This window comes from Monodon monoceros, unplaced genomic scaffold, assembly GCF_005190385.1.
Source record: "Monodon monoceros isolate NGI ecotype Baffin Bay Population unplaced genomic scaffold, NGI_Narwhal_1 Super_Scaffold_6, whole genome shotgun sequence".
NCBI classification, from domain to species: Eukaryota; Metazoa; Chordata; class Mammalia; order Artiodactyla; family Monodontidae; genus Monodon; species Monodon monoceros.
In genome coordinates this window covers 94,918,728-94,930,870 of record NW_021703783.1, presented here as the reverse complement: position 1 = coordinate 94,930,870, position 12,143 = coordinate 94,918,728, and the positions used below count along the sequence as shown (strand labels likewise).

Here is a 12,143-nt window from a genome sequence, read left to right as displayed (position 1 = left end):
CAAAACAAAAAACCCAATCAGAAAATGGGCAGAAGATCTAAATAGACACTTCCCCAAAGAAGACATACAGATGGCCAACAGGCACATGAAAAGATGCTCAAGATCACTAATTATCAGAAATGCAAATCAAAACCACAATGGGGTAGCACCTCACACCAGTCAGAATGGCCATCATCAAAAAGTCTACAAGTAATAAACGCTGGAGAGGGTGCGGAGAAAGGGGACGCTCCTACACTGCTGGTAGGAATCTAAGTTGGTGCAGCCACTATGGAAAACAGTATGGAGGTTCCTTAAAAAACTAAAAACAGAGCTATTATATGATCTAGCAATCCCACTCCTGGGCATATATCCAGAAAAGATGAAAACTCTAATTCAAAAAGATACACGCACCCTAATGTTCATAGCAGCACTATTTACAATAGCCAAGACATGGAGGCAACTCAAGTACCCGTCAACAGACAATTGGTTTAGAAGATGTGAGATACACGCGCGCGCACACACACACACACACACACACACACACACACACACACACACACTGGAATATTATTCAGCCATAAAAAAGAATGAAATAATGCCATTTGCAGCAACATGGATGGACCTAGAGATTATCATACTAAGTGAAGTGAGTCAGACAGCGAAAGACAAATATTATATGATATCACTTACATGTGGAATCTAAAAAATAATACAAATGGTTCTATACGCAGAGCAGAAGCAGACTCACATACATAGAAAACAAATTTATAGTTATCAAAGGGGAAAAGGAGTGTGGGAGGAATAAATTAGGAGTATGGGATTAACAGATACAAACTACTAAGCATAAACTAGATAAGCAACAGGGATTTACCATATAGCACAGGGGACTATATTCAGTATCTTGTAATAACCTATAATGGAAAAGAATCTGAAAATATATAACTGAATCACTTTGCTGTACAGCTGTAACTAACACAATATTGTAAATCAACTATACTTCAAGTTTTAAAAAAAGAGTAAAGATCTCGAGAGCTTGGCTCTGCCCCCCTCCATTCCTTTACCCTCTCTGCTCTCCAACCGCCTGTTCCTCATTCTCTGACCTTAACAGTCCTTAGAAAGTGGTCCAACATAGAGAACAGACGGGTGGCTGCCAGGGGGAGGGGTTTGGGGGAGGGATGGAGCGGGAGATAGGGGTTAGCAGATGTAAACTAGTGTATATGGGATGGATAAACAACAAGATCCTACTGTATAGCTCAGAGAACTATATTCAGTATCCTATGATAAACCATAATGGAAAAGAATATTTTAAAAAAGAATATATATATATATATAACTGAATCACTTTGTTGTACAGAAGACGTTAATACAACATTGTAAATCAACTATACTTCAATAAAAAAAATTCTTTTTAGGTGGTCTGAGACTGATGGGCATCTTGGAGGCCTGCAGGACCTCCTCTGGGGCTGATGGCTCTTTGTTATGTTTTTTTACAATAATAAATCTACTAGCTTTGGCAGGGATTTTTTTTTTTGGTTGATTTGTTTATGTGTTTATCTCTTATGTATTAAAGGAGGAGGCTCACACGATTTTAAAGAACAAAAATTCAAGGCACATACACAGAAAATCAGGGAAGGTTTGGTTTGTGAGCAGACGTTCTCCATCCAGGACGGATGCTGGGTGGGTGGGTAAAGCAGGTTGGCCTCGGAAGCCTGTGAGAGCACTTCAGGCCTGGGGATTGGAGAGGAACCGATAATTCTAAGGGGTGCTCAGATCTGGGGGAATTCTCTGGGACTGGATTAAGGGAAGAAATGTGAGCAGCAAACGTTCTTGCACTCTTCAGCGAATCAGCACCCACTGTGGCCTACATTATGGGGAGTCAAAGGAAGGAAAAGGCTGGAGTTGTTTTATGGACTCTCCAGCAATCTCTTTATAATGTCTTTTGTGTATGGTGATCGAGTAGTTTATCATTTTGATAGTGAAAATGTTGCTGTTAAAAATCATACCCAGACAGCAGGCATAAACTGGAACTATGCCAGGCAAATATGGGTGTATGATTATCCTAATTGGGGAAAGACGATTTTCTCAGACCTTATCACCCTCAAAACAGCTTGTTCAATGGAATTTTATGGATGTGGTGACTCTATAACTGATCGTGTTTCCTTCCTTGCCTTGGTTTCCAGGAAACTCAAAGTCCTATTTGAGGCCTTCCTTTTGTCATTGTGCTGGAATTACCAAATGTATTTCTGCACACACTGCCCAGCTTTCCCTTATTCTGCAACCCTCATTTCTTTTTCTTCATCCTAACATCTGTTCTTTTTGAAAACCTTTTTGTATGTATTTTGTAGGCTGTTTAGATGCAGGATGTTTGAAGTCACCGATGGATGGATGAATAGGTGTTTGGTTGGATGGATGGGTGAATGTTTAGCTGGATAGATGGATGAACAAGTAGGGGTGCGTGTGTGTGTGTGTGTGTGTGTGTGTGTGTGTGTGTGTGTTTGGATAGATGCGTGGGTGTTTGTATCAATGAGTAGATGGATAGATGGTTAGACATTTAGATGAATAAGTATTTAGATAAATAGGTGCTTAGGTGAATGGAAGGATGGGTGTCTGGCTGAATATTTAGATGGATGGATGCATGCTTGCATGGGTGGATGTTTGACTGGATAAGTGGGTGGGGGATAGGTGATTGGATAAATGGAAGGGTGGTCAGCTGACTGGATATTTAGATGGATAGATTTTAGCCTGCATAGACAAATGGAAGGGTGGTATCTGAGTGAACAGCTTAATGGAGGGACTAGATGGATGGATAGTGGGTGGGTGGATGGATGTTTGGATGAGTGGATGCATGACTGACTGGCTGGCTATCTGGGTTGATGGGTAGGTGCACACACAAGTGTGTGTGTGTATGGATGTGGCGCAAGTGGAAGGATGAAGGTGTGAATGGACGTTTTGATGATTAGATTACGCTTTCTTGGTACATAGGGTAAATGTGCCAAGAGTGAAATAACATATATAAAGTGCTTTGCCTATCAATGCCTGGCATGTCATGGGCATTCTAACTTACTAGAAAGGATATGGGCTTTGTAAACTGAGAGACACTTGTTTTGATCCTTGCCCTACCACTTACTATGTGACCTTGAGCAATTACCTCTCCGCCCTTTACTTTGCTTAACCATAAAATGGAGTTAAAATACCTACTCCAGAGGGTTGCTGTGAAAATTAAATAAGCTGGTATATGTTTCAGGAGTAGATACCTGCATACTGAGGTACAGCACGAGAGAGAGAGAATTCTTCTGCCCAAGCATGGAATAAAAGTCCTTCCCCTCGGTCTGACTGATCCAGCCTAAGTCATGTGCCCACCCTGGGACCCGCAGCAGTTGCTATGCCATCTACTGTCTGAGTTATAGACTATTCAGGCTCCACCCGGACAGGTGGAATCAGGCCATCTTTTTTTTTTTTTTTTTTTGGCTGTGTTGGGTCTTCGTTGCTGTGCATGGGCTTTCTCTAGTTGCGGTGAGCAGGGGCTACTCTTTGTTGCGGTGCACGGGCTTCTCATTGCTGTGGCTTCTCTTTTTGCGGAGCACGGGCTCTAGGTGCGCAGGCTTCAGTAGTTGTGGCACGTGGGCTCAGTAGTTGTGGCTTGCGGGCTCTAGAGCTCAGGCTCAGTAGTTGTGGTGCACGGGCTTAGTTGCTCCGCGGCATGTGGGATCTTGCCGGGCCAGGGCTCAAAGCCCTGTCCCTTGCATTGGTAGGCAGATTCTTAACCACTGCGCCACCAGAGAAGCCGTCTTCTTTTGAGTCACCTGCTTGAATGAAGGAAAGGAGGGAGGCAGCAGTTCGCGAGCTGCTGATTCGGATCAGATGAGAGATGATGCTCACGCGTACAGGCAGTGGACATGGGCGACCAGTCAGCAGACTGTACCCACGTTAAGAGTGTAGAAAATTCACGTGTTGGTAGCTGATAGGTGTCAGTGGAGAGGTGGAAGGATAACAGTATTCACTGGGATGGGGAACCCCAGGGAAGTGCAGATTGATGAGTTAAAGTTGGGCCGTGTTGCCTTTGGCGTGAGTGTGGATGATCTAGGGGGAGAGGTGGTTGGATTGGTGTATCTGAGGCTCTAGCAAAAGGTCGGAGCTGCAGAGATTGGGAAGTAATCAATATCTCTCTTTATAAATCCATGTGCCCTTTCAAACACAGAATCTTACATCCTGCTTTAATGTTATTTAAAACGTCTAAGTGCATTAAGTATAATGATTAAAAACAATGCAAATGACTTACAGAATTGAGCCTGCTTCCCAGCTGACACTGATGGCCTCTGCAGCAGGAAACCCCCTGTGTCTTGCACCTTTGGGGATCCAGGCAACCTTATTCTTCCCTCGTCGCGGCAGGGTGGGTGGGCACCAGGAGGAGGCTGTGCAGCTCAGACCCTGTATTCTAGCACTTTCAGTGCTGCAGTTTTCAATGAAGTTATTCCCTCTGCTGGCAGTGTCCCAGACAGTGCTTGATCACCTCCAGAGTCAGGGAGCTCACTATCTCCTGAGACAGGCCCTGTCTTCCAGATGGACATACCTACCCGTGAACATCAATTGGCCCCCTTGGCTTTCCCCTGCTGTGAGTAGCTCTGCCCTCTGGACCGCTTGGAGAGAGCATGGAGCTGGATGTCTCCCTGTGCCAGCTCCTCAGGCACTTGCAGGAACGGCCAGGGTTGCTTTCAGTTCCCTCTCTTCAGGCTGGCCCCTTCCTGGCTTTCACAGCTGGAGCCTGGCCTCAAAAATCCCTCTTCGACCAGGTAGAGGAGAGACTGCTTCTTCCCACGTGGTAACCTCTTGCAAAGCACTTCTAGTACTGCTGAGACGGGGCAGTACTGCTTCTGGTTTGGCTGTGGGAACACTTCAGGTTCCACTGGGGAACTTCTGGTTCCGCTGTGGGACACTTCTGGCTGCCCCCTTTCCTGCTTCTCTGCAGAGCCTGTGGAGGTCTGGGTGGGTAGATTGAACACCCCCTCCCTTCTGCTGCCTTGGGGGGTTGCACTGGTCGAATCCCACTTACAGCCCTTCTAGGTGTGTGACCGTTGGCAAGGGTTTGGCCTTCTTGTGCCTCGGCTTCTTCGATGCCCTTGTAAAATTGGAATAACAACGATGGTGCCTATGTCTCAGAGTTAGCATGGGGACTGGGTCGATGATGGCGCGTGGTGTCGCCCCCTGGGACTTGGGCATAGAAGCAGCTCATTGAATGTTAACTAGACTCGCTTCTGTTGCTCTCCAGGGTCTCTCAGATCTCTCTGGAACTTCAGAACTGATAGCTCTTTGACCCCTGATGGGAAATGTTGAGAAAGACTTAAAACAGGAAAAAGAGTGACCTTTACAAAGGCTATTGGCCATTGTTTATGAGACAGAAGGCTTTGTTGTGACAAGGAAACTGGAGCAGTCGAAATTCAGACTTCAGACGCTGATCTGGAAGGAAACTCTGGGGGGAGTATGTGGACTTTTCTCTCATTCCAGAGGCTACATTTTTTGGTGGTGTGCAAAGTTCATTTATCTCATACCCCCTGCCTCACAAGTAATGAGGTCTCCACCTCTGGGAAGCTTTCAGATATCCTGAAAAGAGGCAGTTTGGGGGGATTTTAGACGGGGTCCCTGCGTGCTGTTAGTGTTGAGAGGGCTTCAAAGGGGGAAGATAGGGGTGGGAATCTCACCTGCTTCTCTGTAGGGGGGATCTGAAAATCACCCCAAACATGCCTGGCATGTGGCCCTGCTCCCCAAGGCGGTGACCAACCTTGTGGCAGAGCCAGGATCTTCATCTCTGTAACCTTTGGGCCCCCCGCCCCCAGCAAGGACTTTAGTAAACACCTGTTGAGTCATCCCCTAACCACTCATGTACTGGTGACTTCAGCAGTGGGGGGAGAGGGGACCCCCAGGCTCTTCCTCTGACACCTCTCATGCACCTCATTTTGCAGACATCGACGAGTGTGAGAATGACTACTACAACGGGGGCTGTGTCCACGAGTGCATCAATATCCCGGGGAACTACAGGTGCACCTGCTTTGACGGCTTCATGCTGGCACACGATGGACACAACTGCCTGGGTGAGTGAAGCAGCTGTGCCCTGCCCTCGGGGCACACCCTGCCTGTTTCTCAGCTCCAGCTGGCAGTGCGGGGGGTCATGGGAAGGATTGCCCTTTTTTGGTTCCTTGTCTTAGTTTGCTACGGCTGCCGTAACAAAAGAGCACAGCTTGAGGGGCTTCAACAACAAGAATTTATTTTCTTACAGTCCTGGAGGCTAGAAGTCCGAGGTCACGGTGTTGATGTGTCTCTTTTTATTCTGAGGCTTCTCTCCCTGGCTTGCAGCTGGCCCCCTTCTCGCTGGGTGTTCACATGGTCTTCTCTCTGTGTGCAGGTACCTGATGCCTGTCTCTCTCTCTCTGTCCTAATCTCCTCTTCCTGTAAGGACACCAGTCATATCGGAGTAGAAGCTATCCTAACAACTCATTTTCAACGTAATTACCTCTTTAAAAGTCCCATCTTAAATACAGTCACATTCTGAGGTACTGGGGCTTAGACCTTCAACATACGAATTTGGGGGAAACCACAGTTCAGCCCATAACAAGGATTCTTACACACCTCCAGATTCTCCTGGTTCAAATACATATATTTTTAAAACAGTTGTGTAAAACTTATGAGTAATGCAAACTTTCTGGGTAAAATTGGGAAAACGTAGAAGCACAAGATAAAACTGGAAAGTATCTTGGTTACGCTGCTGTGTTTGCCTTCAGGCGTCTCTCTGCAGCCAGGTGTGGTTACACTGTAGTTGCGATCAGGTACCTGGCCCCTGTTATCACCCTTTTCCTAGTTGCCTCATAGTTCGATAAGTGACTAACAACCCGGGGCTGCTGTAACAAAGTAACAACTGAGTGGCTTAAGCTACAGAAATTTATTCTGTCATAGTTCTAGAGGCTAAAATCTGAAGTTGTGATGTCAACAGCGTTGGTTCCTTCTGGGGGCTTTGAGGGAGGACCTGTTTCATGCCCCTCTCCTAGCTTCTGGTAGCCTCAGGCTTTCCTTTGCTTGTAGATCACATTCTCCCTCTGTTTTCACATTGTCTTTGCTCTCTGCGTGCCTGTCTCTGTGACCAAATGTCCCCTTTTTCTAAGGACACGGTCATATTGGATTAGGGTGTACCCTACTGACCTCATCTTAACTTGGTCATCTGCCAGTAACCTATCTCCGGAAGGGGTTACTTTCACCGGCCCTGGGAGTCAGGACTTCGCCATCTGTGGAGGGATGTAATTCAACCCATAATAGAGGTGGTTTGCAGCCTGTGGCAGGAGGAACGTCTCCTGGTAGAAACCACGTGGTCCCAAAGCAGATGCCCCGGTCCCCCAAGCCCTCTTCTGCTACTGGCTGCTGAGTGACCTGGGGAACGATGGCTGGAGCCTAGAGGGTAAGACCGTGGACTTGGCCGGAGTGTGGTGTGGCTGTGAACCCGTTCTTGACATCCCTGAGCCTCAGTCACTTGTTGGTAAAGGGAGGGTGTGAAGAGCAGCTGTCTCACAACGCTGCTGTGAGCAGAATTTGCGATCGTGCCCAGACGGCTGAGAAGTGTGGCTGTCCCAGGGCCCTCAGTCCTCAGAGCGGTTCCTGCAACAGGGATAACACGCTGTCTGCCTCACTAGGTTGTGTGTGAGGACACAATGGTGCAGTGAAGTGGCTGGCCCTTGGCGAGTATAAATAGTCAACAGACAAGCATTAGTGTTACTGTAGGTGACTCAGCCACCCTTTCGTGGTTGGACGTTGAAATTCCTTGCTTATTTCGTTTGTTTTTACCGTCAGAATCCAGAGGTGATTCTGGGCATAAAACTTCTTTTCTTGTTTCCCCAACTGTTTCCTTAGCAAGTCTTCCTGGAACTACTGGGTCAAAAGGATCATTTGGACTTTTTTTTATGGCTTTCGATGCAGTGCTTCCTGGAAGGGCTCAGTAAACCTCCCATTGCGGCAGCTGGCTTTCTGGTGTGTGTGTGGCATGGGAAGCTGGCTTTCTGGTGTGCGGCATGGGAAGCTGGACATCCCAGGTGCTCCGAAACTTCCAGACTTAGTGGTATATTCGTCTTCAGTTCCTCTGCCTGTTCCTGTTGAAGGCATATTGGATCTCAGATGAGCTTGTTATGGGAAACAGATCCATAAACATGTAATTACACCCCCCAAATAAGTGCCACAATGGAGGTCTGGACTGTTAAAGCCCAGATGGGTCTGCGAAGAGCTACCCCTGCATGGGGTTGGGGGGTGGCGGGGCCTGACTCCTCGGGGGGACTGCATCGAACAGGATCTCCAAAGGTAGGCGAGCAGTTTACTGGGTCGAGGGCAGAGCCTGCGTGGAACGCTGTGGGTGGCTCCTTGGGGCTGGGCTGGGGGGGCGGGGTGGGGGGTTGCTGGGAGGAAGAGCGGGAGGTGGGGCTGCCGAGGCAGGCAGAGCCTTTGGTGAGATCGCAGAGAACCGAGGCTGTACAGCGTTCATTGTGCCGGACGCCAGGTTCAGTGCTGTTCAAGTTTTCTCTCCTTTAATCCTCCCAAGAGCATAAGCATTTAACTTTACTAGTCGCTCGACCCTTTTTTCAGATGATAGAGCACATTCCAGAAACTGACTAGTCCGTGAAAGCAGAGCTGACAGTCTTTGTGGAGCAGCAGGCAATATCCCCAGTGGTCAGGAAGACGGACCTTGGGAACTGCCAGTTCTGGGCTCAGATCCTGGCTCTGCCAGTTATCAGCTGTGTGACCTTTGGCCTGGAGGTGATACTCGCCTCCAGGCCTCAGTTTCATCACCTGTAAGACAGAATTCGCAGTCCTCTGTCTGGCACGGCTCTTGCGAGGACTGAGTGGGATCGTGGATGTCAAGCATCTTGAGAGTGCCTGGCACCGAGCACACAGACGTGATGGGCATCAGGCTGGTCATCAGCTTGCAGACCAGATGTATTGCGGTGGGCTGGTCTGACGCCCCCGAGGCCTTGTGGGGGCCCGGCCTGCCGTCTGCAGCCCCCGGGTGGTCACCTGTTTGTAAACACCCTTGTTCTTTTTTTTTTTTTTTTTTTGCGGTACGCGGGCCTCTCACTGTTGTGGCCTCTCCCGTTGCGGAGCACAGGCTCCGGTCGCACAGGCTCAGCGGCCATGGCTCACGGGCCCAGCTGCTCCACGGCATGTGGGATCCTCCCGGACCGGGGCACAAACCCGCGTCCCCTGCATCGGCAGGCGGACGCTCAACCACTGCACCACCAGGGAAGCCCATCACCCTTGTTCTTGGCTACGGCAGGTGTACCCAACGCCTCCAGACTAATGGAGTCTGTGCAGGTCTTTGTTTCAACAGGATTTTCACGGTGGATTCTTTTTACACTCATCAATTTAAGGAACTGGGTAAGACTCCACCCACCCCCGCCTCCGAGCACAGATTGCAACTTCCTACGGCTCTAACTCACACATACGGCAGCCGACAAAAGGCTCTCTCTGTTGCTCCTCTGCTTTTAGCTGGGGCAGACGCTTCCCGACAGACCTCCTTATGTTTGGGCTTTTTCCTTCTCAAGACAAAACTCCGGCTCTAGAGAAGAGAGACCTTGGCTCCCACTGGCTCCAGCCCCGCCTGACCGCGTAAGCTCTCAGAGCCACAGCTCCCTTACCCATAAAACGCTGAAAAGGTACCCAGCACAGTGTCAGGATCATGGAGGCTTATAGACACTGGCTGAAACAAGTAACACTGTATGAGGAAGCTGGACTTGCAGTTGGAAGATGTGACCCAAATTCTGTCACCACCACTCATGAGTTCTATGTTGGAGACCAGTTACTGACTCTCCATGTGTCAGTGCCCCTAACTGCAGAGTGGGTCCGAAATGCCTGTCTCGGTGTCACTGTGACAATTAAATATGAAAGTAGACCTGGAGAGCTGAACGTACTGATGTGAAATTCTCCGCGGGTGCTGGGTGTTGCAGAGGTTTCAAGCCGGCAGCCCACAGCCCTCCTCCAGCCTGTAAAAGTGTTTGGTCTCTCCCCGCCATGTTGATGATATGACCGTGACGATGGTGGTGGTGATTGAATTATTTGTCAACATTTATAAATCAAGGGGTGTCACATAAAAATCAATATTTCCAGCACTGTTCCTGCTTGACCATAGTCACCCGGCCCCTGACTTTGTGGGTCTTGGGCAGGGGTGCATATCCCATGTGGTCAAATGTGGAAGTTATCACGAAGCTTCAAACTAGAATATGTTCAATCTTTTCTACCTTGACAAGTGTTCCTAATGACTTGGAAGGCTAGACTGGAATTTAGAAATCTAGGACTCCTTGGGGTTTTGTGCCAGAAAGTGGTAGCATGGGCAGTGCCTGCTCTCTGCCCCTTCTTCTCACCCCTGGCTCCATCCTGCACCACAGGGAGCCTGAGGACACCCTAACCTGAATGTGTAAGCTCTGACCATTTGCCCCCAGACCATCTTCCCTTTGGCTTGGTCCTGTTTTTTGTCCCTCTGAGAAGAGACAGGCTTGGGCCATTTGGACAGGGAATTTGGGGGTCTCAAACACCCAGAATGTGGCCTAGAAGGATGGGTATGTGTTCCAGGTGCCATGACCCCCTGTGGACTCCTTACTGTATTGGAAGGGCTGCAGCCACAGGAGGGGCAGCACAGGGACCCTCAAGGCATTGAGCCAAGAGCAGGGGCACCTCTTGCCCACGTCTCAGTGTGGAACCAGCAGCAACCGGCAGGAGCCGCACCATGGCTGCCCCCTTTGGAGGGTGTGTGTACGTTCCCGATTGCTGCACTCCCCACCATTCCCTGTTGCTCACAACCTGTTGGTCATTTAACTGCCTGCTCCGTCTCAGTAGGAATTGTGTTCACGCTGCCTGATGAAGCTTCCAGCACAGGGCCTGCCCTCAGTGGGTGTTTGGTAGGGGTGAGAAGCTGACTGAGTGGTTGGAAGGTTCTGTGTTCTGCATTCTCGCTGCTTTGCGCGGTCCTGACCGTCTCTGGTCAGTCACTCTGAGCCCCACTCCACAACCCATCACCCGTCAGGGACAGTTAGGCCTGTTTGCGTCTCCTGTTGTTTTGTCTCCAAGTCTGGGTCAAAAGTCTCGTCCGGTTGTAACATTCCGCTCTCAACCACCGCTGAATTCCTTCGGGATGGTGGCTGGAATCGAGCCTGGTCAGCACAGTCTGAAAAGCATTCTGAGCTAACTAGGAGGAATGAGGCTGATGGCTGAAGGGTTGTTTTCTTGCCTGGGTTTTCACAGTTGAACCTTTTCTCTTTTTTTGAGCAAATGAGGTTATTTTCTTGTGGAGATGGCTTGCCTGGGACTGTGTCCTGGAGGATGGCCAAATCTGTCCTCTGGGGAGTAAAACCCTGTTTCTATTTGACATCTTTATTGAGGAATTTCTCAAATATAACAGAAAATGACACCAGAGGGAATTGAAACCATGATGAGATCCTTGCTCAACCCCAAATGACTGCTTTTAGCATTGTAATTACTTGAAATAGCAGTAGTTCTGTTTGAAAAATATTATTCCAAACTCCATGCAATTGGACATAAGAGCAATATTTAGGCTAATAGAATAAGATTTTTTTCATCTTAAATTAAAACCAGCAGTGGGTAATTTTTTCCCGACTCCACAAAGCAAGGCTCCTTTCTCCCTAAAGCCATTAGTTCACTTAGCCAGATGTTTTCTGCGACCCCAGTCTTTATCTTGACTTACTGAAAAATACGGTTCTCAAGTTGCCCACAGTCTGAATTTCGGACTTGCTTCTCAGCACTCTTTCCCCTGATGAAGAGGAGTCATCTGGAGCCAGGTTCAACAAAACAGTTGTTTTGTTAACCGGATCGCTACATTCCCGTTAACACTTATGGAGCACCTACCATATGCCCGGCCTTGTGCTAGGTAGTCAGCTTCTCTTAGGTGAGATGAGGAACTTCGGCCGCACCTCTGCCGTGCACCTGGAGTCGCCCAGGATGTCGTGCTCACGTTCTGTCGTTCAGTTCTCACAGCATCCATAGGCAGAAGCCATTAGTATCCCCTCTTTACAAATGAGGAAACTGAGGCTCAGAGAGGGAAAGTGACCTGTGTAAGGTCACACAGCCAGTAAGTGGTAGGGCTGGGACCAGAGCCCAGGTCTGTGCGTTTGCCAGTTCAAGCCTGT

At 48.7% G+C, this 12,143-nt stretch overlaps 1 protein-coding gene across 2 annotated transcripts in view; it reads left to right on the top strand.

Annotated features, from left to right (window-relative positions):
* The window catches only part of SCUBE1 (signal peptide, CUB domain and EGF like domain containing 1), a 131,293-nt gene that overhangs the window by 15,860 nt on the left and 103,290 nt on the right, over window positions 1–12,143 (top strand). For both annotated transcript variants that reach the window (XM_029205475.1, XM_029205474.1), the window contains exon 3: window positions 5,937–6,065. In XM_029205475.1, coding sequence (XP_029061308.1) covers window positions 5,937–6,065 — 129 coding nt within the window. The remainder of the gene's footprint in view (window positions 1–5,936; window positions 6,066–12,143) is intronic.